Source organism: Somniosus microcephalus, chromosome 12 (genome assembly GCF_052327205.1).
Source record: "Somniosus microcephalus isolate GS21.2 chromosome 12, FLI_Smic_1.0, whole genome shotgun sequence".
In the NCBI taxonomy this organism is placed as follows: Eukaryota; Metazoa; Chordata; class Chondrichthyes; order Squaliformes; family Somniosidae; genus Somniosus; species Somniosus microcephalus.
In genome coordinates this window covers 65,057,399-65,085,177 of record NC_140998.1, presented here as the reverse complement: position 1 = coordinate 65,085,177, position 27,779 = coordinate 65,057,399, and the positions used below count along the sequence as shown (strand labels likewise).

The 27,779-nt window shown below is 46.6% G+C and overlaps 1 protein-coding gene across 2 annotated transcripts in view; it reads left to right on the top strand.

The window, feature by feature from the left end:
• wdr25 (WD repeat domain 25) overlaps positions 1–23,931 on the top strand; it is a 157,257-nt gene extending 133,326 nt beyond the window's left edge. Inside the window, exon 7 of one of the 2 annotated variants that reach the window (XM_086002980.1) lies at positions 21,963–23,931. In XM_086002980.1, the coding sequence (XP_085859106.1) occupies positions 21,963–22,013 (51 nt within the window). In that variant the 3' untranslated portion in view covers positions 22,014–23,931. The remainder of the gene's footprint in view (positions 1–21,962) is intronic. The other variant, XM_086002976.1, reaches the window with a different exon arrangement.
• Positions 23,932–27,779: the final 3,848 nt, after the last annotated feature.

Below are 27,779 nucleotides of genomic sequence, written 5' to 3'. Positions count from 1 at the left end.
GAGTTCATTGAGTGTATTAGGGATGGGTTTCTTGAGCAGTATGTAACTGAACCGACCAGGGGGCAAGCAACCTTAGATCTGGTCCTGTGTAACGAGACAGGATTAATTAAAAATGTCCTAGTAAAGGATCCCCTTGGAATGAGTGACCATAACATGGTTGAATTCCATATTCAATTAGAGGGTGAGAAGGTTGGATCTCAAACAAGCGTGCTAAGCTTGAATAAAGGAGACTATGAAGGTATGAGAGCGGAATTGAGTAGAGTGGATTGGGAAAATAGATTAAAGGGTAAGATGATACACGATCAGTGGTGTACATTTAAGGAGTTATTTTACAACTTCCAAAAAAAATATATTCCACTGAGAAGAAAAGGGTGTAAAGAAAAGACAGCTATCCGTGGCTAAGTAAAGAAATTAAGGATAGTATTCGACTAAAAACAAGGGCATATAAGGTAGCCAAATCTAGTGGGAGGATAGAGGATTGGGAAAACTTTAAAAGACAGCAAAAAATAACAAAAAGATTGATTAAGAAAGGGAAGATAGATTATGAAAGTAAATTAGCAAAAAATATAAAAACAGATAGTAAGAGTTTTTATAGTTATATAAAAAGAAAAAGGGTGGCTAAAGTAAATGTTGGTCCCTTAGAGGATGAGACCGGGAAATTAATGGTGGGAATATGGAGATGGCAAAAACACTGAATGAATATTTTATATCAGTCTTTACAGTAGAAGACACTAAGAATATCCCAACACTGGACAAACAGGGGGCTAAAGGGGGGGAGGAGCTAAACACGATCAAAATCACTAAGGAAGTGGTACTCGGTAAAATAATGGGACTCAAGGCGGATAAATCACCTGGACCTGATGGCTTACATCCTAGGGTCTTGAGGGAAGTGGCAGTAGGGATTGTGGATGCATTGGTAATAATTTTCCAAAACTCCCTGGACTCGGCAATGGTCCCGGCAGACTGGAAAACTGCTAATGTAACACCCTTATTTAAAAAGGGCAGTAGACAGAAGGCTGGAAACTATAGACCGGTTAGCCTAACATCTGTGGTAGGTAAAATTTTAGAGTCCATTATTAAGGAGACAGTAACAGGACATTTGGATAATCATAATTTAATAGGACAAAGTCAGCATGGTTTTATGAAGGGGAAGTCATGTTTGACAAATTTGCTGGAGTTCTTTGAGGAAGTAACATATAGGGTGGATAAAGGGGAACCAGTGGACGTAGTGTATTTAGACTTCCAAAAGGCATTTGACAAGGTGCCACACAAAAGATTATTGCTTAAGATAAAAAATCACGGGATTGGGGGTAATATCCTGGCATGGATAGAGGATTGGCTATCTAACAGAAGGCAGAGAGTTGGGATAAATGGTTCATTCTCAGACTGGCAATCAGTAACTAGTGGTGTTCTGCAGGGGTCAGTGCTGGGTCCCCAACTCTTTACAATCTATATTAACGATTTGGAGGAGGGGACCGAGTGTAACATATCAAAGTTTGCAGATGATACTAAGATGGGGGGGGAAATAGTGAGTGAGGAGGACATAAAAAATCTTCAAGGGGACATAGACAGGCTAAGTAAGTGGGCAGAGATTTGGCAGATGGAATACAATACTGGAAAGTGTGAGGTTATGCACTTTGGCAGGAAAAATCATAGAGCAAGTTATTATCTTAATGGCAAGAAACTGGAAAGTACTGAAGTACAAAGGGATCTGGGGGTCCTGGTGCACGAAACTCAAAAGGTTAGTATGCAGGTGCAGCAAGTGATTAAGAAGGCCAATGGAATGTTGGCTTTCATTGCTAGGGGGATAGAATATAAAAATAGGGAGGTATTGCTTCAGTTGTACAAGGTATTGGTGAGACCGCACCTGGAATACTGCATACAGTTTTGATGTCCATACTTAAGAAAGGACATACTTGCTCTCGAGTCAGTACAAAGAAGGTTCACTCGGTTAATCCCGGGGATGAGGGGATGGACATATGAGGAGAGGTTGAGTAGATTGGGACTCTACTCATTGGAGTTCAGAAGAATGAGAGGCGATCTTATTGAAACATATAAGATTGTGAAGGGGTTGGATCGGGTGGATGCAGGGAAGATGTTCCCGATGATGGGTGAAACTAGAACTAGGGGGCATAGTCTTAGAATAAGGGGCTGCTCTTTCAAAACTGAGATGAGGAGGAACTACTTCACTCAGAGGGTGGTAGGTCCATGGAATATGCTGCCCCAAAAAGCTGTAGAAGCTACATCATTACATAAATTTAAAACAGAAATAGACAGTTTCCTAGAAGTAAAGGGAATTAAGGGTTACGGGGAGCGGGCAGGAATTTGGACATGAGTCTAGGTTCGGATTGGTCGTGGCCCTGTGGGTAGCGGAGCGGGCCCAGGGGCCATGTAGCCTGATCCTGCTCCTATTTCGTGTGTCTAATTCTGTTAGATTCAGGAGATGGTTCTGTGATAGTGGATTGGCAGTTAGGATCAGATCAGCCATGATCTTATTGAATGGCGGAGCAGGCTCGAGGGGCCGACTGGCCTACTCCTGCTCCTATTTCTTATGTTCTTATGTTCTTATTTTTCTTGTTTGCCATTCAAAACGACGTCATCCAAGGGAACATTATGGACTACTAATAATTTAATGGAATGTCGACACAAGGATTCTACTGAAGGGTTTGGAGCAACGTCAACATATTTTTTAATGTTAGCAACATTATTTGTATTTTTGGTGCATGTTTGATTGGTGTTCTTTTCACTAGGCAAAGTTTTAGGGTCTACTTCAGTATCTTTGTGCCTAGGCGTGGAGAGGTTCTTTTCTTTCTGATCATTTTTGCAATCAATTTCTGAACTAGGTTGGCAGTTCATGGTTCCAACGCGCGCCTCTGTAAAGTTACTTTGGTTGGTATCCTCCCCATCAGGGAAATGATCCTCTCTAGAAGAAGTAGTGAAAAGCTGGTTGACTTGGTTGGTTGTTTGTTTCATCAGACTACTACCTAGTTGCTGCTCGGTATGGCTACTTGACGAAATCATTCCGGAAACCCTGTATGAAGAAGTATTTGAATAATGCATGTTGACTTTCCTACATTGACCCATTATGTTCTTTTCTGGAGCATGCATATTCCTTTGATCATTGTATAGTTTTGGGACCCTTGCGTGCTGAGTACTCATCCCCGAGAAGTGCAGTGAATCACTAAAGTGCGTTGGAAGAGTTGTATAGTAGTGCTGAGTGCCATCCTGATGACCATGTGCCACATCTGTGAATTGTTGTAGTGGCCTTGCCTGAACAAAACTAGACTTGTTGTTTCCTTGTTGTTGTGAAGTCTTGTACTTTCTTTCATAAATATCATCTCTCAAACCAATAAATGCAACTTGTTGGGTGGGATTCAAGGTGGTTTTAGCTTATGTGGTCCCTTTCTTCTCAGTTGTCATGGTGCAGTTTGGCTAGCTGGCGGAACGTGGTACTGAAGTGGCATAATTGGGAAGGGGCTCACTTGAGAGACTTGTACTACAGCCCTCTGCTTCTGTAGAGCTATCTGTAAAGCTCTTGTGTTCGAAAAAACCCAACTTTTCTACTTTTGCATATCTCTAACTTGACTTCTGCTGCTCCTTTGTTCTGCAGGGCAATAAAGAGCTGTGTCACTACAATATACATTAGCCTTGCATGGAGACCCTTGATCAAGTTTGTCAATATTCTTCAAATGGCCCTGTATAACCTGCCTTGAGGACAAGGCGGGAATGGGGGAGCCTGGCAAACTGGTTGGTTCAGGTTTTTCTAAATCCCGAGCTTGGGTGTCGGAGAAGGATGAAAGACATGCAATCCCAGGAAGACCACATCCAAATTTCTCCGTGTAGACTCTGACTCTTGAATTTTTGTTGGCTGCTGTGGATAATAAATATATGGTCAGGCAATGCCACCAACTGTGGTTATACATAAATATAGTAATGAATAGAGTACAGTACAGACACATCAATGGAATGTGCTGACTTCCACTTGTCACTTGAGTACATGTAACAAAAATCAATTTTCTATCAATTTAAGGAGACTTTTGACGTTATGGAGAGATGTGACAAGATGGAGGAGTTTGACAGAGAATTTCAGAGTGCAGCCTGAGATGGCTGAAGACTCTCATCAATGATGGATCTTGTGAGGAATTGCAGTGGTATGCATGAAGCAGCTGTTTACATTCATTTCAGCAGTGATTCTGTGCCATTACATAGCACTGCACAAGTAACCACCTTGGCTAAGTGGTAGCACTCCCCTCTGAGTAATAAGCCTTGCCAACATCACCCACATCCTGAGAACTTTTTTAAAAAGCTGATGGGTATGAGGCTGAAGTGTACAGTCCTCATTTGCGATAACATCATGGAAGCTCTTTCCTCATTGCAGGCATCAATGGAGTGTGGCAGCTTCATTAGAATCTGTAGAATCACCTATCTCAGAAGTGGCGCAGGACTAATGGTTGCCTCATCCTCCATAGAAGTACAGACTGCAGACCTGGAGGCAGTAGGGAACAGATTAGGCAGAACCCTGTGTTCTGGCACTTAAGACCAGGCTACAGGACTTTCAGAATATGATAGCAGCCATTAGACCAGCCAATCTGCTGATTGGCAGATACAAAGTTCCTGAGCCCAATAGAATGGCGATGACTGGAGTCAACCTGCAGGATGCTAGCGAATGCATAAGAGCTACCAACCTCCTCTCAGCTATACTAGCCCCCAGGTTGGACCTAGGAGAAGCACAAAAAGAGGTGAAAGAAAAGCATGTTAAGAAACCCATGGGAGCATAGTATATCTAAAATTCACAAATAAGGTTGTAATGACATCGCCTCGGTTACCACCCTATCAGGAAGTGGAGCGCCCCACCCAGGAAGTGGAGCGCTCCACTTCCTGGTGGGGTGGTAACTGAGGCGATGTCGGGACGCGATCGTCAGCAGAGCGCTGCCGTGTTTCAACGCCCCTTCCCTTCAGTTAAAGGGGATGGCCGCTGCACACTCTGGAGGGCCTCTGATGGCCCCAACTAGGCCACCAGGGTGGCATGGTGCCAAGGCAGCAGCCCGGGACCAAAAAGAAAATGGCGGCGCGACTCGCGACTGCAGCTCCCCTTTAACTACCGCCCCGTGAGCGGAGGTTGGCCCGGCTCACGACCCGCGAGGCTGGCGCTGACACTGCCTGTGGCAGCCTCATGGGGTGCAGCCAAATTTCTGCCTAGGGATGGTAAGGGGACGTGGCGGGGCGCTAAGGGGTTGCCGTGCACGGCGATGATGTCATTGCCGGAGGCGTGGTGGCCCGGCGGGGGCGCGGCGCTATCGGGTAGCGCCTCAGCAACGTCCCGCCGAATTTCACGGGAGGCGCTCTTGTCGTTGTCCACCTCCCCTGAATGATAACCCCTTTGCGCCCCGTTAGCACCCCCCCCCTGGAGGCGCTAACGCCTCAAAGGAGCTGAATTTCGTCCCCATACAGTACAAAAGCATGGAAACTATGATGAACCTGTATTAAACACTGGTTTGGCCTCAACAAGTGTATTGTGTCCAATTCTGGGCACCGCACTTTAGGAAGGATGTGAAGGCCTTGGAGTGGGTGCAGAAAAGATTTACAAGAATGATTCCAGGGATGAAGGACTTCAGTTATGTGGATGGACTGGAGAAACTGGTATTGTTCTCCTTAGAGCAGAGAAGATTGAGAGGAGATTTGATAGAGGTGTTCAAAACCATGCGGGGTCTGGACAGAGTATATAGAGAGAAACTGTGCCCATTGGCAGAAGAGTCAAGAACCAGAGGACACAGATGTAAGGTAATTGGCAGAGGAACCAAAGGCGACATGAAAAAAACTTTTTTTACGCAGCGAGTGGTTAGGATCTGGAATGCACTGCCTGAAAGGGTGGTGGAGGCAGACTCAATCACGGCTTTCAAAAGGGAGTTGAATAAGTACCTGAAGGAAAAATATTTGCAGGGCTACAGAGTAAGGGCGGGGGAGTGGGACTAGCTGAGGTGCTCCTGCAGCGAGCCGGCACAGGTTCGATGGGCCAAATGGCCTTCTTCCGTGCTGTAACCATTCTATAAAAAGCACTTTTAGTTTGTGCTCAGTTATTCATGAAGATGGGAGAAATGGAGTAGTGGCAGTGGTGACAAATAGACAGAACAATTAAACAAATGAAAATGCCTCATTAATTATTTACAGTCAGATTCTCCTTGCAGCTGGCACTGAGAAATCCTGAGGGATGGTTTTCATGAGGCTCTGTTCCGTATTCCTCTGCCTCCAAGACAACTGAGGCCGCTTCCCCAGGATCTCCACATCCAGGCATTTCTCGATATCAAAGTTCTGCAGGGCACAGCAAGCTACCACAATACAGGAGACATGCTCAGGCACGTATTGCAGTGTCCTTCCTACGCTGTCGCGACCTTCAAGACGTCTATAGTTCTCTCTACGACCACTCTAGTAAAGGTATGCACCTTGCTGTAATGCTCCTCAGCTTCTGTTCTTGCCACTTGCAGAAGGGTCATTATCCATAGAAGGAGTACGCCTTATTACCCAAAAGCCATCTGCACACTTCACTCTCTTGAACAGATCAGAGGTTAGAAATCCTGAGGATGACAGCACCATGACAATATGCTAATGGCCAGAAATTCGGGTCGGGGGCTTCCCGCGGGTGCAAGCCCCCGATCTGCACTTACCTAGCGCGCCGGCCGTTGAGCTCTGGGCCCCCGTGGAATTCCGATCCGGGGCCTGGTCCAGCTGCCGGCGCGCAGTGCTTGCGTATCCTAGGGGCGCAGTTAGTTCGAAGCGTCCCCTGGGATCACGTGGGCCATGGGGAGCCAATCAGAGCAGGGAATGCTTCATAAGTCTGACAGGAAGTGCTGTCAAACTTAGAAATACTACGGGCCCTTTCTTCCTACAAAACATCACTAAATCTTCAAATAAATTTTTTAAAAAATCACATTTTTTAAATAAACTATAAATTACATGAAATAACTATTTTAAACAATAATTTAAATTTTTGAAAAAAATAGTTTTATTTTCTAACGGCTAAAAATAAACTTACCTTGCTTTAAAGTATTTAAAAATAATAAACCTGTGGAAAAAATGTTTTAATTTTAATTAATTCACCACTTACCTTGTAAAAAGCAGGCCTTACGCCTGCTTTTTACATTTCTAAATTCTGCAGGCTTACCCTCCCGGGAAAACCTGTAAAAAAAAAAAACGAAGTTCCATGCACACGCGCAGCCTCTCCCGCGCACGCGTTCGACCTCTGAACCCCTGCTTTCAGGGGAACGGAAGTGCCGGTTTCCCGCGCATGCGCAGTGCATGCAGGAAACCGGCACTTCCATTGGGCCTACGGGTGAGAACCCCGTGCGTACTCACCCGTGGAGACCCGAATTTCTGGGCCATTATATTCACAGAATTCTTTGGAGCTGGTCGAACACTATCTGAACGCTGAGTAGAATCCCTTTCTATTCACAAAGTTCAAAGGGTTAACTGTAGGAACTCACAGGTGTATGTTTGTGCCATCTATTGCATCCTGAACTTTGGGAAACCAGCAACTTGTGAAAGATGTACAGCCCTATCACACGGCTGCCTTGCTGTCATCCTGCATTGCATACATAAATTTGAGGTCATCCAAAACTCGGCTGCCCGTGTCCTAACTCGCACCAAGTCCTGTTCACCCATCACCCCTGTGTTCGCTGACCTACATTGGCTCCTGGTTAAGCAACGCCTCGATTTCAAAATTCTCATCCTTGCTTTCAAATCCCTCCACGGCCTCGCCCCTTCCTATCACTGTATTCTCCTCCACCCCCCCCGAGATATCTGCGCTCCTCTAATTCTGCCCTGTTGAGCATTCCTGATTATAATTGCTCAACCATTGGTGGTTATGCCTTCTGTTGCCTAGGCCCTAAACTCTGAAATTCCATACCGAAATCCCTCTGCCTCTCTACCTCCCTTCCTTTAAGACGCTCCTTAAAACCTACCTCTTTGACCAAGCTTTTGGTCACCTGCCCTAATTTCTCATGCGGCTCAGTGTCAATTTTTTTTTGTCTTCTCATACTCCTGTGAAGCGCCTTGGGACGTTTTACTAAATTAAAGGTGCTATATAAATACAAGTTGTTGTTGTTGAATTTCCCAGATTCCTGAAAATTGTATCAGTGACCTGGCGAATGAATGACCAGATAGCACCCTGTGTGATGTTACAGTGGTCTAACCGTGGCTGTTTGAAAGGAGCTAGTGGCATAGAAATTGAATACAGTGGTTACTTTCACAGCCATGGACAAAGCTGTTTGGACAGGTGATCTTGGTGCAGGTCTTCATGTAGAAGCTGACATAACTCTCCTACAATCTTTTCTGTGAACCATACTCTTCTCATGCAGTGGTCCTTACTGAGATCTTCATAAGATCTGTGTGGCCTATAAACTCTTTGTGGGGGTTATTATCTTGTGTACTGGCCGAGCTAGACATGCTCCTATCTAGTTATCCAGCAAGTTAAACACTTATTCAAAATAATTCTTCGTGAAGCCGTTTGCTGTTTTGAAGCTTTACTTGAACAAATTTGTGAAACTGTAAACAAAGCTAAAGTATGTTTTGTACATAAACTGAGTACTATACATTCGATATTACATAAGATATAAACATATTTACAACAGTAGAATAGATTAATTGTATAACTAACTAACACTTGGACTCACTTCTGTAACTATCAAATATTAACCTTTTATAAACATATTATTGTCAAAATACTACTCTGACAACATTGCTATTATGCTAACAAACAAAGATACTCACAGATCTTGCGCTTGGCCTAACATATGAAATCAGATTACATTGGATTGTGAAACCCTCATGGAATCCTCCATTACTGCCAGGTTCTACCTGGAATTCTACTTCCTGGGATTCTACTTCCTGGGTTACACAGGAAGAAAGGTACGAAGGTCAAATGACCTCTCGCAGGAAGAAAGGAACGAAGGTCAAATGACCCCTCGCAGGAAGAAAGGAACGAAGGTCAAATGACCCCTCGCAGGAAGAAAGGAACGAAGGTCAAATTACCTCACACAGGAAGAAAGGAACAAAGGTCAAATGACCTCTGCTTCATACAAACACACTGCTAACAGATAACCACCACCAGAGGGTGCTATCTGCACATAAAATAGTCCATCGGTCCAGAACACTCCCCGTCTGGGGTCGTTAACGACGCCACATAGTCCGAACTCTACTTGTCACTGGAGTCCTCTGGCGACAAAAGAAGAACCACCTCAGAGACAGTCCGTCGGTGTTGACAATAGGATGCAGCTTCCGTAGACTGCTGTGAGGGGGTAGGTTGCGTTCTGCTGCTCACAGTTCCAATCTGGGTATGGTGAGGTCTGGCTGGGGCGCCAACTTGCCTCTATCAAAGACGAAGCCGATTTTGCTTTGTCCTTCTTGAGTGGTGACCTTCAGATAAGCCACACTTACAATGGCCTTAGCGGATGCGTCTGCAAAGACACAAAACTCTTTGAATTGGGCATTTAAAGGAGAGAAAGACGAATAGCAGCGAGGTATTCGGATCTCCTGTAAGTCTTGGAGTGAGTCTCTCCATCTGTCCCATTCTGCTTCCATCTCTTCAGGGAGAGGTGAATCCCACTCTTCAGCGCATGTGGAGAGTTCCCTGAGGAGCAACCTGCCCTGTATGGTGACAGGGGCTAAGAAGCCGAGAGGGTCGTATAGGCTGTTGACTGTAGAGAGCACTCCTCTACGTGTGAAGGGTTTCTTGTCATCTAAGAATTGGAACGTGAACGTGTCTGTTGCTATGTTCCAAGACACTCCTAGGCTACGCTGTAAGGGGACGTCATCAGTGAAGAGGTCTAGGTCCTTGACGTCCTTAGCACGATCTTCAGGGGGGAATGCCTCCATCACTGCTGGTCTGTTAGAGGCTATCTTGTGCAGCCTGAGGTTGGATAGTGCAAGTAGTTCCTGGGCTCGTCCGAGGGTACTGATGGCCTCTGCTTCGGTCGGGAATTACTTCAGTGCGTCGTCGACATAGAACTCTCGTTCGATGAACCCTCTCACATCACTGCCAAAGTCATCGTCTTCTTCCTTGGCAGCCCTCCTCAGTCCATATATGGCGACAGCAGGGTATGGGCTATTCCCAAAGACATGGACACGCATTCTGTAGTCCACAATGTCTCTATTGGGGTCATTGTCCCGATGCCACAGGAAGCGGAGGAAGTCTCTGTGGTCTTCTTTCATCACGAAGCAATGAAACGTGCTGGATATTGGCAGTGATGGCGACGGGCTCTTTCCTGAATCTCATGAGCACTCCCAAGAGGCTGTTGTTAAGATCGGGCCCTGTGAGGAGTACGTCGTTGAGAGAGACTCCCTGAAATGGTGCACTGGAGTCAAACACCACGCGGATCAGTTCCGGCTTTTTGGGGTGATAGACTCCGAGGGAAGAGAGGTACCAACACTCTTGGCCTTCCTGGAGTGGAGGAGCTATCTCTGCATGATCGTTGACAAGCATTTTCTTGACAAATTCTAGGAAGTGTGCTTTCATCTTTTCAGATTCCTGGCGACGTCCTACAGGGTACACATTAACGAGGCATATCTTGGAGCATGCTCTTGCACTCACTCCTTCTCCACACACCTCGGTGCACCTGGATGTAATCTCCGGACCAGCAGCTCCCTCTCTCTCCCCGCCATGCTCTGAAGCAGGAGGAGGCGTCTCTGACTTCCAAGGAGCTGGGCCTGGGTGTAGTGCTGAAACATGCCGATCACTTTCACATTCAGTGCATTTTGCATCTACCTTGCAGTTCTTGGCGAGATGGCTCGTGGAAGAGCAGCACTTCAAACATATAGAGTTCTCTTTAAGATATTGTTTCTGATCTTCCAGGGACATCTCCCTGAAGCCTCTGCACTTCTTTAAAGGATGGGGCTTGTTGTGGATAGGGCATTGTTTGCTCATACCCTCAGGTTTCTTCTGAATCTTTGTGTGCTCAGTTGAGGACACTTGCATTTTGTGGACAGATATTGGTGACTTTCCATGTCTGTCGAACTTGTCTCTTCTGGCAAGTGCTGGGTGGGAGGAGAAGAAGTTGAAGCTGGGGTCGTTCCTGGCTTTGGCTTCTTTACGGATGAATTTAACGAACGCAGAGAATGGTGGGAACGCCACATTGTGCTTTAGCTTGAACTTTGATCCAAATGTTATCCAATTCTCCTGCAGGTTAAATGGAAGCTTCTCAATGATGGGACTTACCCCTCTGGAAGTGTCTAAGTACGATAGACCGGGTAGGTAGCCGTCCTGCTTTGCGGCTTCGAGTTCCGACAGCAGATCTCCAAGGTCGCGGAGCTTCTGGGGTTCCTTACTCGTCAACCTCGGAAAGTTCTCCAACCTGTTAAAGAGAGCCCTTTCAATGGCTTCGGGCGAGCCGTAGCTTTCTTCCAGCCTCGCCCAAGCCTTCTTCAACCCCGCTGGCGGCTGTCCCACATTGACCGCTTTTATCCTGCAGGCCTGTCCGGCGGACTCTGGGCCGAGCCATTTGATAAGGAGGCCGAGCTCTTCTCCTGCCGACAGGCCTAAGCCCGATATGGCATCGTGGAAGCAGGACTTCCAAGCCCGATAATTCTCTGGCCTGTCATCAAACTTGATTAACCCCGAAGTCACCAGCTGGGTGCGTGCAAGGTATTTGGCAAGGTCGTAGGTGCTGGGACCTATGCCAGGGTTGCCTTGAATAGGGGTTCTGTTGGGGGTCTCAAGGAACCGAGCGGGGATTTGCCTCTGACTTTCTCTATTCGGCATCCTATTCCTCTGCACCGTGTCTTCCGTTCTGCTGGGGGAGACTCTGCGGCTTGAGGCACGCCGTCTGCTTTGACCTTGATTGGCAACTTGTGGCATGTTATACGAAGTGCTTGCGTCTGTAGAGATGTGCGGGCCTTCATCCCTTTCTCCTGTAAACTGTATGTCGGCATGGTCGCTCACGTAATCTATGGTGCGCTGTTGTGGACTCTGCCACGAAACGGGTATTAAAGGTTTGTAAGCTGTCTCGGGATCAGCTCCCTCCAAAATTGCCTCGAATACTTGTGTCTCGGCTAATGCAGCATCTATCTCTTTTTGTTGCTGCAGAGAGTCTAATGTGGCTTGGAGACGGGCCTGTTCAGCCTGGCGTTCCACTTGGTGACGGGCCTGTTCCGCTTGGAATTCAGCTTGGAGTCGGGCCTGTTCTGCTTAGAGTCGGGCCTGTTCAGCTTGGGGTTCAGCTTGGAGACGGGCCTGTCTTACTTTTATTTCTATTTCACTGTTCGCATGCGCAGCTCTGGCTTGAGCTGCCACTAGCTTAGCCCGTGCTCTGGCGATAGTCACGCTTATTCTAGAACCACCTGATGACCATGAACCAGCTTGCGATCTGACGTAACCGGAGCTTATAGACCGATTGTCACCTTCTACAGTTTCGTCTGCCTGTTTAAGGTCTTCTCCTCGCTGCAAAACATTTTCGTTATCTTCTGACATGTTGATGTGAGGTAGATGTGCTATACGAGGTTAAGGCTTACTCTGGGTTCCTCCTGCTCCGCTCTTCACAACTAGCCATTCTGCTATCTTTTCACTGATATCTTTTCACTGTACTGGCCACGCTAGACGTGCTCCTATCTAGTTATCCAGCAAGTTAAACACTTATTCAAAATAATTCTTCGTGAAGCCATTTGCTGTTTTGAAGCTTTACTTGAACAAATTTGTGAAACTGTAAACAAAGATAAAGTATGTTTTGTACATAAACTGAGTACTATACATTCGATATTACATAAGATATAAACATATTTACAACAGTAGAATAGATTAATTGTATAACTAACTAACACTTGGACTCACTTCTGTAACTATCAAATATTAACCTTTTATAAACATATTATTGTCAAAATACTACTCTGACAACGTTGCTATTATGCTAACAAACAAAGTTACTCACAGATCTTGCGCTTGGCCTAACATATGAAATCAGATTACATTGGATTGTGAAACCCTCATGGAATCCTCCATTACTGCCAGGTTCTTCCTGGAATGCTACTTCCTGGGATTCTACTTCCTGGGTTACACAGGAAGAAAGGTACGAAGGTCAAATGACCTCTCGCAGGAAGAAAGGAACGAAGGTCAAATGACCCCTCGCAGGAAGAAAGGAACAAAGGTCAAATGACCTCACATAGGAAGAAAGGAACAAAGGTCAAATGACCTCACACAGGAAGAAAGGAACAAAGGTCAAATGACCTCTGCTTCATACAAACACACTGCTAACACATAACCACCACCAGAGGGTGCTATCTGCACATAAAATAGTCCATCGGTCCAGAACATCTTGTGATCACATCCTCCTCAGATGCTGCATCATTCTCCTTACCTCCATCCTGTATTCCTCCACTTTCATTAAAATGGTGAACAAGGGAATGCCCATTGGGAAACTCACTTGCTTTAGGTGGATAAAGACTCGGGCTATTAGAAGCAAGTCCACCTTTTGTAGAGGTGCACTGCAAAAAAAAACTACTCCAAAAAATTACTTCAAACTCCAGAAATCACTTTTTAAAGCTTCTAGAGGCTACAAACTAGAAACATTTCCATCAGTATCAGCTGATAGTGGCAACAGATTGATGCGCTATCAATTCCTCATAAAAGACAGAGAGTTAATTAATAGGCTTTTATTAGCAAAGAACAGAGCATGCCTCTCGTGGTTGCCTGGTATCCAAAAGGGCAGGGGGCTGCAGAGCAGTCACCTTTATACCCGGGCATGTGGGTGGAGCCAGGGGCGGAGTCAGCTGAGGCATGCATAGGCACAACAGTGTGCAACAACAACAACAACAACAAACAGTGGTTTACCACATTCACCCCTTGTTTAAAATTGAGTCCGGCGGGGTGAAGTGTACTAAATGTTCGTGTAAACTAAAAGTTCGTGTAATTAAGTCTATCAGGTGGCCTTGTATGCCGTCCTGATCGTCGTAGCAGCGGCGGTGATGGTGCAGCATCCAACGCCGAACCTGGCGTCTCGTTGAGAGGTTGTGTAGTCAATGGCGGGTCCTGGGGCTGCGGCATGCCGTCTACAGGGGTCGAGGTGTGGGTAGTGGTGGGTGGCGATGGTGGTGTATCAGGGGCACCCGAAGGTGCGAGGTCTCGTGTGGAGACTGTGTCCTCCCACCCGTCCGGGTACGCTACGTAAGCATACTGGGGGTAGGCGTGGGCAGTGGTGGGTGGCAAAGGAAGTGTTTCGGGAGCACCCGAAGGTGCGAGGTCTCGTATGGAGACTGTGTCCTCCCGCCCGTCCGGGTACACCACGTAAGCATACTGAGGGTTGGCATGGAGGAGGCTCACCCTCTCGACCAGGGGGTCCGTCTTATGGGACCTCACGTGCTTCCGCAGTAGGACGGGTCCTGGAGAAGTCAGCCATGTCGGTAACGAGATCCCCGATGTGGACTTCCTGGGGAAGGAGAACATTCTCTCATGAGGGGTGGCATTGGTGGCTGTACAAAGCAGTGACCGAATGGAATGGAGCGCCGCAGGGAGGACCTCCTGCCAGCGAGAGGTCGGAAGGCCCTTAGATTTCAAGTTTAAAAGGACTGCCTTCCAGACCGTCGCATTCTCTCTTTCCACCTGGCCATTCCCCCGGGGGTTGTAGCTGGTGGTCCTGCTTGTAGCAATACCTCTCGCGAGCAGGTACTGATGAAGTTCGTCGCTCATAAAGGATGAGCCCCTGTCGCTATGAATATAGCTAGGGAAACCGAACAAGGCGAAGAGGTCATTCAGACATTTAATGACCGTGGTACTGGTCATGTCTGAGCAAGGGATGGCAAACGGGAAACGGGAGTACTCGTCAATTATATTGAGGAAGTACACATTGCGGTCAGAGGAGGGGAGGGGCCCTTTAAAATCGCCGCTCAGCCGCTCAAAGGGGCGAGTGGCCTTGATCAGGCTTGCTCTGTCTGGCCTATAAAAATGCGGTTTGCACTCGGCACAGATTTGGCAGTTCCTGGTCATGGTCCTGACCTCCTCGATGGAGTAGGGCAGGTTACGGGATTTGATGAAATGGAAGAACCTGGTGACCCCCGGGTGGTAGAGGTCATTGTGGAGGGTCTTCAGTCTATCAACCTGCGCGTTGGCGCATGTACCACGTGATAGGGCATCTGGGGGCTCATTGAGTTTCCCGGGCCGGTACAAGATATCGTAATTGTAGGTGGAGAGTTCGATTCTCCACCTCAAGATCTTGTCATTCTTGATTTTGCCCCTCTGCTTATTATTAAACATAAAAGCTACTGAACGCTGGTCAGTGAGCAGGGTAAATCGTTTTCCGGCCAGGTAATGCCTCCAATGTCGCACAGCTTCCACAATGGCCTGAGCCTCCTTTTCGACAGAGGAGTGTCGAATCTCGGGGCCCTGGAGGGTCCTTGAGAAAAAGGCCACGGGTCTCCCCGCCTGGTTAAGGGTTGCAGCTAGGGCAAAGTCGGATGCGTCGCTCTCCACTTGGAAAGGGATGGACTCATCCACTGCGTGCATTGTGGCCTTCGCAATATCTCTTTTTATGAGAGTGAAGGCTGCACATGCCTCTGCTGTCAGGGGGAAGGAGGCGGACTTGATGAGGGGTCTGGCTTTGTCCGCATAGTTGGGCACCCACTGAGCATAGTACAAGTATGCATCCAACTGGGTGTAGCGATTGATCGTCTGGCTGTAGTCAATAACTAGGCGCTGTTTTCCGCCAGTCTTCACTACCACCACTTGTGCTCGCCATGGGCTGGTGCTACTCTCAATAATCCCTTCCTTCAGGAGTCTCGCTACCTCGGATTTAATGAAGCTCCTATCCCCGGCACTGTAACACCTGCTTTTGGTAGCGATGGGCTTACAGTCGCGGGTGAGGTTAGCGAACAAGGAGGGGGGGGAGACTTTAAGGGTGGAGAGGCTGCAAATGGTGCGCGGCGGGCGATTTAAAAGCTGCTGGCTGCAGACTGTGAGTGGGGGGAGGGGTCCGTCGTACGCCAATGTGACACTTTTAAGGTGGCACTGAAAATCCAACCCCAGTAGAACGGCAGCGCAGAGATGGGGCAGGACCAGAAGTTTAAAATTTTTGTATTCTGTGCCCCGTACTGAAAGGGTCACTACACAGTAGCCACCGACGTCCGCTGACTGGGCTTTGGAAGCCATAGAGATCCGATGGCACGTCGGCAGGACCTGGAGAGAGTAACTGCGCACCGTGTCGGGGTGGATAAAGCTCTCCGTGCTCCCGCTGTCAAAAAGGCAGGTAGTGGCGCGGCCGTTTACCGTAATGTCCATCATGGACCTGGACAGTTGATGAGGGAGAGATTGGTCCAGCGTCACGGAGGCCAGCGTATGGTCAAGCGAGTCGATGTGGTCGTCAGATGAGGCGGTGGTTGAGTCCGGGTCCCCCGTGATTGAAGTTGGAGGCGTCCAAGATGGCGGACAAAATGGTGACGCCCATGATCCCGATCCCCACGCGGCTGGGGGAGCCCAAGATGGCGGACAAGATGGCTGCCCCCACGGTTCGCACACGGCGCTGCTGGCGTTAGCGGTTTTACCTTTGCAGGCGCTGACATAGTGTCCTTTCTTCCCGCAGCCGGAGCAGGTAGCGTTTTTCACCGGGCAGCATGCTCTGGGGTGTTTTGCCTGGCCACAAAAATAAAATTTCTGTGCCTTGGACATCTCTGCAGCAGTTGGAGGTGGCGGTCCCATGACCCAAGGTTGCGGCGTCCACGGTGCGGAGCGGTTAGGGGAGAAAGCGTCCATATTCCTGTGGGCCGCGTCGAGCGAGAGCGCGAGGGATACTGCCTTTTTCAGGTCTATTTCTCCCTTCTCCAACAGTCTCTGCCGGGAGTAGTCGGACCTTAGACCCGCAACGAAAGCATCGCGGATCAGTCCCTCCGTCTGTGCTGCGGCTGATACTTCTTTGCAATCGCAGCCTCGGCCGAGTATCCGTAGTGCCCGTAGGAAAGCCTCCACCGATTCCCCGGACTGCTGTCTGCGGGATCTTAAGAGGTGCCTGGCATAGACCGTATTTACCGGGCGTGCGTATTGCCCTTTAAGCAGATCGATAGCAGCCGCATAGGTCGTCGCGTCCTGGATTAGTGTATAAACTTGGTGGCTCACCTTTGAGGCCAGGATTTTCAGCTTGTTTTCGTCTAGGGTCACAGTTGAGGCTTCCAGGTAAGCCTCGAAGCAACGCAGCCATTCTGCGAATTTGGTAGCCGAACCCACTTCTTGGGGGTCTAGGTCCAGGCATGTTGGTCTGAGGGCTCGCAGCAGCGCCTGCTGCTCAGCGTTTGGCACCGTCGGTTCAGCATTTGTAGCCGACATTTTGTTTTGCTAATAAAATTGATGCGCTATCAATTCCTCATAAAAGACAGAGAGTTAATTAATAGGCTTTTATTAGCAAAGAACAGAGCATGCCTCTCGTGGTTGCCTGGTATCCAAAAGGGCAGGGGGCTGCAGAGCAGTCACCTTTAAACCCGGGCATGTGGGTGGAGCCAGGGGCGGAGTCAGCTGAGGCATGCATAGGCTCAACAGTGTGCAACAACAACAACAACAAACAGTGGTTTACCACACAGATTTACCTAATTTATTTGGGTCTCGCTTACCTGGGAGCATAACATCCATGATTTTGGCAGGTTGAGAAAGCAGTTAAAAAAGCTTATGGGATCCTGGGCTTCATGAATCGAGGTATAGAGTACAAAAGCATGAAAATTATGATAAACTTGTATAAAACACTGGTTCAGCCTCAACTGGAGTATTGTGTCCAATTCTGGGCACCGCACTTTAGGAGGGATGTGAAGGCCTTAGAGAGGGTGCAGAAAAGATTTATGAGAATGGTTCCAGGGATGAGGGACTTCAGTTACGTGGGTAGACTAGAGAAGTCATAGAGTTTTACAGCACAGAAAGAGGCCCTTCGGCCCATTGTGTCTGCGCTGTCCATCAATCCCTGTCCAGTCTAATCCCTTTTTCCAGCATTTGGTCCATAGCCTTGTATGCAATGGCATTTCAAGTGCTCATCCAAATGCTTCTTGAATGTTGTGAGGGTTCCTGCCTCCACCACCCTTTCAGGCAGAGAGTTCCAGATTCCAACCACCCTCTTAGTGAAAAAGTTCCTCCTCAAATCCCCTCTAAATCTCCTGCCCCTTACCTTGAATCTATGCCCCCTTGTTATTGACCCCCCTACTAAGGGGAAAAGTTCCTCTTTATCTACCCTATCTATGCCCCTCATCATTTTGTACACCTCAATCAGGTCCCCCCTCAGCCTTCTTTGCTCCAATGAAAACAACCCCAGCCTGTTTAGTCTTTCTTCATAGCTGAGGCACTCCATCCCAGGTAACATCCTGGTGAATCTTCTCTGCACCCTCTCTAAAGCAATCACATCCTTCCTATAGTGAGGCGACCAGAACTGCACACAGTACTCCAGCTGTGGCCTCACCAGCGTTTTGTACAGCTCCATCATAACCTCCCTGCTCTTATATTCTATGCCTCGGCTAATGAAGGCAAGTATCCCATATGCCTTTTTAACCACCTTATCTACCTGTTCCACTGCCTTCAGGGATCTATGTACATGCACACCAAGGTCCCTCTGACCCTCTGTACTTCCTAGGGTCCTACCACTCATTGTGTACTCCCTTGCCTTATTTGTCCGTCCAAAATGCATCACCTCGCACTTTTCAGGTTTAAATTCCATTTGCCACTTTTCCGCCCATCTGACCAACTCGTTTATATCTTCCTGTAGCCTGAGGCTTTCCTCCTCACAATTTACCACCCCACCAATTTTCGTGTCATCTGCGAACTTACTGATCATACCTTTTACATTCTCATCCAAATCATTTATGTAGATCACAAACAGCAAGGGACCCAGCACCGATCCCTGAGGTACCCCATTAGACACAGGCTTCCAGTCACAAAAGCAACCTTCGACCATCACCCTCTGCCTCCTGCCACTCAGCCAGTTTAGGATCCAACGCGCCAAGGCACCCTGGATCCCATGGGCTTTTACCTTCTTGACCAGTCTCCTATGCAGGACTTTGTCAGAAGCTTTACTGAAGTCCATGTAAACCACATCCACAGCATTTCCCTCATCCACACACCTAGTCACCCCCTCGAAAAATTCAATCAGATTTGTCAGACATGACTTACCCTTGACAAAGCCATGCTGACTATCCCCGATTAATCCTTGCCTCTCCAAGTGGAGACTAATTTTGTCCCTCAGAATTTTTTCCAATAATTTCCCTACCACAGATGTTAGGCTCACTGGCCTGTAATTCCCTGGTTTATCCCTGCTACCCTTCTTGAATAATGGTACTACGTTAGCTGTTCTCCAGTCCTCTGGTACATCCCCTGTGGCCAGAGAGGTTCTGAAAATTTGTGTCAGAGCCCCTGCAATCTCCTCCCTTGCCTCACACAACAGCCTGGGATACATCTCGTCCGGGCCTGGGGATTTATCCACTTTTTGGCCTGCTAAAACCGCTAGCACCTCCTCCCTCTCGATGCTAATATGTTCAAGTATGTCACAGTCCCCTTGCCCGATTTCTATGTTTACATCATCTTTCTCCATAGTGAACACAGATGCAAAAAATTCATTTAAAACCCCGCCTACATCATCTGGCTCTACACACAGATTGCCACTTTGGTCCCTAATGGGCCCTACCCTTTCCCTGGTTATCCTCTTGCCCTTAATATACTTATAAAACATCTTAGGATTTTCCTTTATTTTGCTCGCCAGTGTTATTTCATGGCCCCTCCTCGCCCTCCTAATTTTTTTAAGTATGCCCCTGCACTTTTTATACTCCTCTAGGGCTTCCTCCGTCTTTAGTCTTTTGTAACTGCCAAAAGCCCCCCTTTTTTTCCTAATGCATTTTTGTATATCCCTTGTCATCCAAGGTTCCCTTTGCTTGTTGGTCCCACCCTTGACCTTTACTCTCTCTATTTCCCTTCTGAAAGCCTCCCACTGCTTTGATGTGGATTTTCCTATAAGTAGCTGCTCCCAGTCCACTTTGGCCAGATCCTGCCTTATCATATTAAAATCGGCCATCCCCCAATTTAGAACCCTTATTTCCGGGCCGTCATTGTCTTTTTCCATGACCACCTTAAATCTCACCGAATTATGGTCACTGTCGCCAAAATGCTCTCCTACTGACACTTCCACCACTTGCCCGGCTACATTCCCTAAAATTAGGTCCAGTACCGCCCCCTCTCTTGTAGGACTTTCTACATGTTGGCTCAAAAAGCTCTCCTGGATGCACTTTAAGAATTCTGCACCCTCTAAGCCTTTCACACTCTGACTATCCCAATTAATATTGGGGAAGTTGAAATCCCCCACTATTATTACCCTGTTATTTTCGCACTTCTCTGAGATTTGCCTACATATCTGTTCCTCTATCTCCCCCTGACTGTTTGGGGGCCTATAGTACACTCCCAGCAAGGTGCTTGCCCCCTTTTTGTTTTTAAGTTCTACCCATAAGGCCTCATTAGAGGAACCCACTAATATATCATCCCTCCTTACAGCAGTAATCGACTCCTTAATTAATATTGCAACACCCCCTCCCCTTTTACACCCCCCTCTATCTCTCCTGAAGATTCTATACCCCGGAATATTGAGCTGCCAGTCCTGACCCTCCCTCAACCATGTCTCCGTGATAGCAACAATATTGTACTCCCATGTGTTCAACAACAACTTCAGTTCATCCACCTTATTTGCAAGACTCCTTGCATTAAAATAAATGCCTTCCAGCCTTGCCATATTTCCTTTTGCCCTCACATATTTTGTCTGCCTTCCCAGCTGACTTGTTTTTTCCTCTGTATTTGGCTGTAAATCACCCCCTACTAAAGCTCCACTCTGTATCCCATCCCCCTGCCAAGTTAGTTTAAACCCCCCCCAGCAGTGCTAGCAAACCTCCCCGCAAGGATATTGGTCTCCCTCTGGTTCAGGTGTAGACCGTCCGACTTGTACAAGTCCCACCTTTCCCAGAAGCAGGCCCAGTGATCCAGGAAACTAAAGCCCTCCCCCCTGCACCATCCCTTTAGCCACACATTCATCTGTTCTATCTTCCTATTCCTATACTCACTAGCACGTGGCACCGGGAGTAATCCAGAGATTACAACCTTTGAGGTCCTGCTCTTTAATCTTCCACCTAGCTCCCTAAATTCTTGCTGCAGGACCTCATCCCTCTTTTTACCTATGTCGTTGGTACCAATGTGGACCACGACCTCTGCCTGTTCACCCTCCCCCTCCAGAATGCCCTGCAGCCGCTCAGTGACATCCTTGACCTTGGCACCAGAGTGGCACCAGAGAAGCTGGGGTTATTCTCCTTAGAGCAGAGAAGATTGAGAGGAGATTTGATAGAGGTGTTCAAAATCATGCGGGGTCTGGACAGAATAGATAGAGAAACTGTTCCCATTGTCAGAAGAGTCGAGAACCAGAGGACACAGATGTAAGTTGATTGACAGAGGAACCAAAGGCGACATGAAGAAAATTTTTTTTACGCAGCGAGTGGTTAGGATCTGGAATGCACTGCCTGAAAGGGTGATGGAGGCGGACTCAATCACGGCTTTCCAAAGGGAGTTGGATAAATACCTAAAGGAAAAATATTTGCAGGGCTACAGAGTAAGGGCGGGACTAGCAGGAGAGCCAGGGAGAAGCAGGCCCCGGGACGTCAGTACCACGGCGGCTGAAGATTGTCGGGCAGGAGTGCGGGAAAGGCGGAGTGAGGCGAGAGCGGACCCTATTGTGATGGCGCCGATGAAGATGGCTGCTGTCCTTGCGGGCTCCGTGCGTACCAGGCAGCTAAGTGTCCTTTGCTGCTTGGTGCACTCGGCTCGTTAAGAAAAAAGCATTTCACTGACTGGATTTCACTTGTTGTATTTGGTTATGTGACAAATAAAAATTGAAAAAATTGCTGTTGCAGAGAGCCGGCACGGGCTCAACAGGCTGAATGGCCGCCTTCCGTGCTGTAACCATTGTATGATTTCTTTTGTTTCAATTTATTTAAATTAGGTGACTGCAGAATCAGTAGGGGGATCGTGGAGAGTTCCCAGGCACGACTGAAAATGATGCCACTGCCATTACGGGATGGAAACCTGGCGTAAACAGGTCCCACCCAAATTTGGAGGGCTCAAAATGTCGTTACATCATTCCAGCATGAAGGATGTGCTGGAAATGATGACTAAATTCAGATCGCATTGCTTTATGTTTTATGTGAGGCCCTGGGGATGTGTTTGTTTATAGGTACTTACATTGTCTTCTGTTAATTTATCTATGGTTATCTTGGCTTCCATTAGATGATTGGTTAAAGTGATTACTTCATGGCTGAGGTTCCTCTTTTCCTCTTCATGTAGTTGTGTCTGTATGTACATAATGAACAGAGTCAAATGTTGCGTAAGATGAATTAGCTAGTCTTTTTGAACTATGTATATTTTACAAGGAATATTTCATATCATCAGATTAGACAACAAAATAACAATGCTTTGTAAAATAATGGTGCACTGTTTTCATTGTGATGAAATGTTAAGCCAGGTCAAGAGATTAACTTTCAAATGAATTTATTTAAAGTTTATCCAGATTGTGTTGTATTTATTGCAAAGAATCATGGATTCATTAAAGCCTGCAGCAAATTCAAATACATTTAGTTGGCATTGTGTTTTTATTTAATTGGTAAATATAGCAAGCTAGGAACACTTAAAATAACATTTCAGTTTGTGTAATGCTTCAGTAATGTTAACCTGACAAAACAATATTCAGTTTAAGCATCTAAATAGTTTTTTCTGAGTACACTATTGTTAGTTTCCCTGCCTCTCAAAAGCAAACAAAAATATATTAACCTGCCTTTCCCTTCAGATTTCAGTTCGCTCCTGTCACACCAAGATAGTCTCCTCTTAATCTTGACTCTATTCTTCACCCTCTTGTCTAGTCGCTACCAATTTGCATCTGTGACTCATCAGATGCTTTCTGCCACATTGAGGCCAGAGAACCTGAAATTGTCATTTGTTTCCTTTTCATTATGATGTATAGTCCCTCTCCACCTTCATCCCTTAACAGGCTGCTTCTTCCTTGAACAGCAGCCCAACCAGTCTTCATCCAGCTCTGCCTGATTGAACTTCTTCTCACACTGAACAACTCTTAACTTCACTCACTTCATCCAGACACAAGGTATCACCATGGGAATCCAGTTATGTCTTGTCTTTTTGTAGGATATCTGTAACATTCTTTGTTCTGAATTTATTCAGGTTCCTCTCTGGCCTGTTCCTCCATTACGTTCATGACTATGTTGGTGCCATTTCCTGCTCTTTCTTTGAGCTGGAGAACTTAATTAACTTCACTTCCAATTTCCATTTACCCCTCTCACCTTTACATGGTTAATCGCTGATACTTTTCTGCCTAGACTTTCCTCTAGCAGCAAGCTTTCCACAGACACCTACTTGATTATAAACAGCACTGTCCTCTGCTCTTTCCTCACAGACTGTGAGCTAAGAAATAGGGAAGGGAACATGAGCAGAGGTTAGATCCATTTTTAACAAAACATACTGTTCAGCGTTTTGATTTCAAATACAACATCTACAGAACATAATAATCTAAAATATGGAATTTTTGGCTGCTGTGCTAAATTATAAAATGTTGTCAGGTGCAGTAATGAATAGGCAATGTGAACACATTGCAATTCTGTTTTCAAAAGCAATGGGCGCCTTTCTGTACTATTCCCTTCCCATCCCCATGCCATGGGACTACCTGGGCATTTATATACCTGTTGATCATACACCAAAAAAGACAATAGCACAGCTATCTGAGAACGTAAGAACATAAGAATTAGGAGCAGGAGGAGGCCATATGGCCCTTTGAGCCTGCTCCGCCATTCAATAAGGTCATGGCTGATCTTCGACCTCAACTCCACTTTCCCGCCCGATAAGAACATATGAGCATTAAATGTTAGGAAAAATCAAGCTTCTTTTCACCCTGTTACATGTAAAATGTCATATCGGGAGAGGCTGATTTAAACTGAGCTCCGAGAGCGGGAGAGGCGGACCTGTGAGAGGAGAAAGAGAAGTAAAAAGTAATCAAAGTGTGACGTCACCAGAAAGCAGGTAAGTGATTGGTTGGTGAGTATTTCTTGCATTTTTCCAAACTTAAATTTTGTGGTTTATAGTTTCTAGGGTCTCTGTTGTGTAGCGGAGACTGCTGGTAAACAAGGGCCCTTGAGTATATCATTTAATTATAGTGTAATTGGTGGGATTGATTTGATTTAATTTAATTTGAATTAATTAAAGGGTAAGTCATGGCAGTACAGCTCGGCGCCGTGGTATGCTCCTCCTGCACTATGTGGAAATCAGGGACACTTCCTGTGTCCCTGACGGCCATGTGTGTGGGAAGTGTATCCAGCTGCAGCTACTGGCAGACTGCATTGCGGCGCTGGAGCTGCAAATAGATACATACTGGAGCATTCGCGATGCTGAGGACATCGTGGAAAGCACGTTTAATGAGTTGGTCACACCGCAAGTAAAGGCTGCACAGGCAGGAAGGGAATGGGTGACCACCAGGCAGAGTAGTAGGCGCAGGCAGGTAGTGCAGGGGTCCCCTGTGACCATCCCCCTCTCAAGCAGATATACCACTTTGGATATTGTTGGGGAGGATGGCTTATCGGGGGAAGGCAGCAGCAGCCAACTTCCTGGCACCATGGGTGGTTCTGCTGCATAGGACGGGAGGAAAAAGAGGTGTAGAGCTATAGTAATAGGGGATTCTATTGTAAGGGGAATAGATAGGCGTTTCTGCAGCCACAAATGAGACTCCAGGATGGTATGTTGCCTCCCTGGTGCAAGGGTCAAGGATGTCTCAGAGCGGCTCCAGAGCATTTTGGAAGGGGAGGGTGAACAGCCAGTTGTCGTGGTGCATATAGGTACCAACGATACAGGGAAAAACGGGATGAGGTCCTAAAAGCTGAATATAGGGAGTTAGGAGGTAAATTAAAAAATAGGACCTCAAAGGTAGTAATCTCAGGATTGCTACCAGTGCCACGTGCTAGTCAGAGTAGAAATAGAAGGATATTTCAGATGAATGCGTGGCTAGAGGAATGGTGCAAGGAGGAGGGATTCAAATTCCTGGGACATTGGAACCAGTTCTGGGGGAGGTGGGACCAGTACAAACTGGACGGTTTGCACCTGGGCAGGACCGGGACCGATGTCCTAGGGGGTGTGTTTGCTAGTGCTCTGGGGGAGGGTTTAAACTAAAATGGCAGGGGGTTGGGAACCTGAGCAGGGAGACAGAGGAAAGGGAAGCAAGGATAGAAGCAAAAGACAGGAAGGAGAAAAGCAAAGGTGGCAGTCAGAGAAATCAAGGGTTTAAATCAAACATGGCCACAGTAAATAATAATTCTAAAAGGTCTAAGTGTTTAAAAAAAACAAGCCTGAAGGCTTTGTATCTTAATGCGAGGAGCATTCGTAATAAGGTGGATGAATTAGCTGCGCAAATAGAGGTAAACGGATATGATATGATTGGGATTACGGAAATATGACTCCAGGGTGACCAGGGCTGGGAACTCAACATCCAGGGGTATTCAATATTCAGGAAAGACAGGCAAAAAGGAAAAGGAGGTGGGGTAGCATTGCTGGTTAAAGAGGGGATTAACACAATTATAAGGAAGGATATTAGCTCTGATGATGTGGAATCTGTATGGGTAGAACTGAGAAATACCAAGGGGCAGATAACGTTAGTGGGAGTGGTATACAGACCCCTAAACAGTAATGTGGAGGTTTGGGATTCCATTAAACGGGAAATTAGAGACACGTGCAATAAGGGCACAGCAGTTATCATGGGTGACTTTAATCTACATGTAGATTGGGCTAACCAAATTAGTAACAATACTGTGGAGGAGGAATTCCTGGAGTCTATACGGGATGGTTTCCTGGACCAATATGTCGAGGAACCAACTAGAGACCAGGCCATCTTAGACTGGGTATTATGTAATGAGAAAGGATTAATTAGCAATCTTATTGTGCGAGGCCCTTTGGGGCAGAGCGATCATAATATGATAGAATTCTTCATTAAGATGGAGAGTGAAGTAGTTGACTCAGAGACTAGGGTCCTGAATTTAAATAAAGGAAACTATGATGGTATGAGGCGCGAGTTGGGTAGGATTGATTGGGGAATGTTACTCAAAGCGTTGACGGTGGATGGGCAATGGCAAACATTCAAAGATCGCATGGATGAACTACAAAATTTGTTCATCCCTGTTTGACATAAAAATAAAACAAAGAAGGTGACTCAACTGTGACTAACAAGGGAAATTAGGGATAGCATAAAATCCAAGGAGAGGACATATAAATTGGCCAGAAAAAGCAGTAAACCTGAGGATTGGGAGCAGTTTAGGATTCAGCAAAGGAGGACAAAGAGATTAATTAAGAGGGGGAAAATAGAGTATGAGAGTAAGCTTGCAGGGAACATAAAAACTGACTGTAAAAGCTTTTATAGATATGCGAAGAGAAAAAGATTGGTGAAGTGAAGCGTAGGTCCCTTGCAGTCAGAATCAGGGGAATTTATAATGGGGAACAAAGAAATGGCAGACCAATTAAATACATACTTTGATTCTGTCTTCACAAAGGAGGACACAAATAACCTCCCAGAGATGTCGGGGAACATAGGGTCTAATGAGAGGGAGGAACTGAATGAAATCAGTATTTGTACGGAAATGGTGTTAGGGAAATTGACGGGATTGAAGGCCGATAAATCCCCAGGGTCTGATAATCTACATCCTAGGGTACTTAAGGAAGTGGCCCTAGAAATGTAGATGCATTGCTGGTCATCTTCCAAAATTTAATAGACTCTGGAACAGTTCCCATGGATTGGAGGGTAGCTAATGTTACCCCACTGTTCAAAAAAGGTGGTAGAAAACGGGGAATTATAGACTGGTAAGCCTGACATCGGTAGTGGGGAAAATGCTAGAGTCCATTTTAAAAGATGTAATAGCAGAGCACTTGGAAAACAGTGACAGGATCAGACAAAGTCAACATGGATTTACAAAAGGTAAATCGTGCTTGACTAATCTACTGGAATTATTTGAGGATGTAACTGGTAGAATAGATAAGGGAGAACCAGTGGATTTGGTGTATTTGGACTTTCAGAAGGCTTTCGATAAGGTCCTGCATAAGAGATTAGCGTGTAAATTTAAGGCACATAGGATTGGGGGCAAGGTACTGACTTGGATAGAGCACTGGTTGGCAGACAGGAAGCAAAGAGTTGGAATAAACGGGTCTTTTTCTGAGAGGCAGGCAGTGATTAGTGGGGTACCGCAGGGATCGGTCGTAGGACCCCAGCTATTCACAACATATATATTAATGATCTAGACGAGGGAACTAGATGTAATATCTCCAAGTTTGCAGATGACACAAAGCTGGGTGGGTGTGTGTGCTGTGAGGAGGATGCCGAGAAACTCCAGTATGATTTGGACAGGCTGGGTGATTGGGCAGATGCATGGCAAATGCAGTATAATGTGGATAAATGTGAGGTTATCCACTTTGGTGGCAAAAACAGGAAGACAGATTATTATCTGAACGGCAATAGATTGGGAGTAGGGGAAGTGCAACGAGACCTGGGTATCCTTGTGCACCAGTCACTGAAGGTAAACATGCAGGTGCAGCAGGCGGTTAAGAAGGTAAATGGTATGTTGGCCTTCGTAGCGAGAGGGTTTGAGTATAGGAACAAGGATGTCTTGCTGCAGTTGTACAGGGCCTTGGTGAGACCACACCTTGAGTATTGTGTGCAGTTTTGGTCGCCTTATCTGAGGAAGGATGTTCTTGCCATGGAGGGAGTGCAGCGAAGATTCACCAG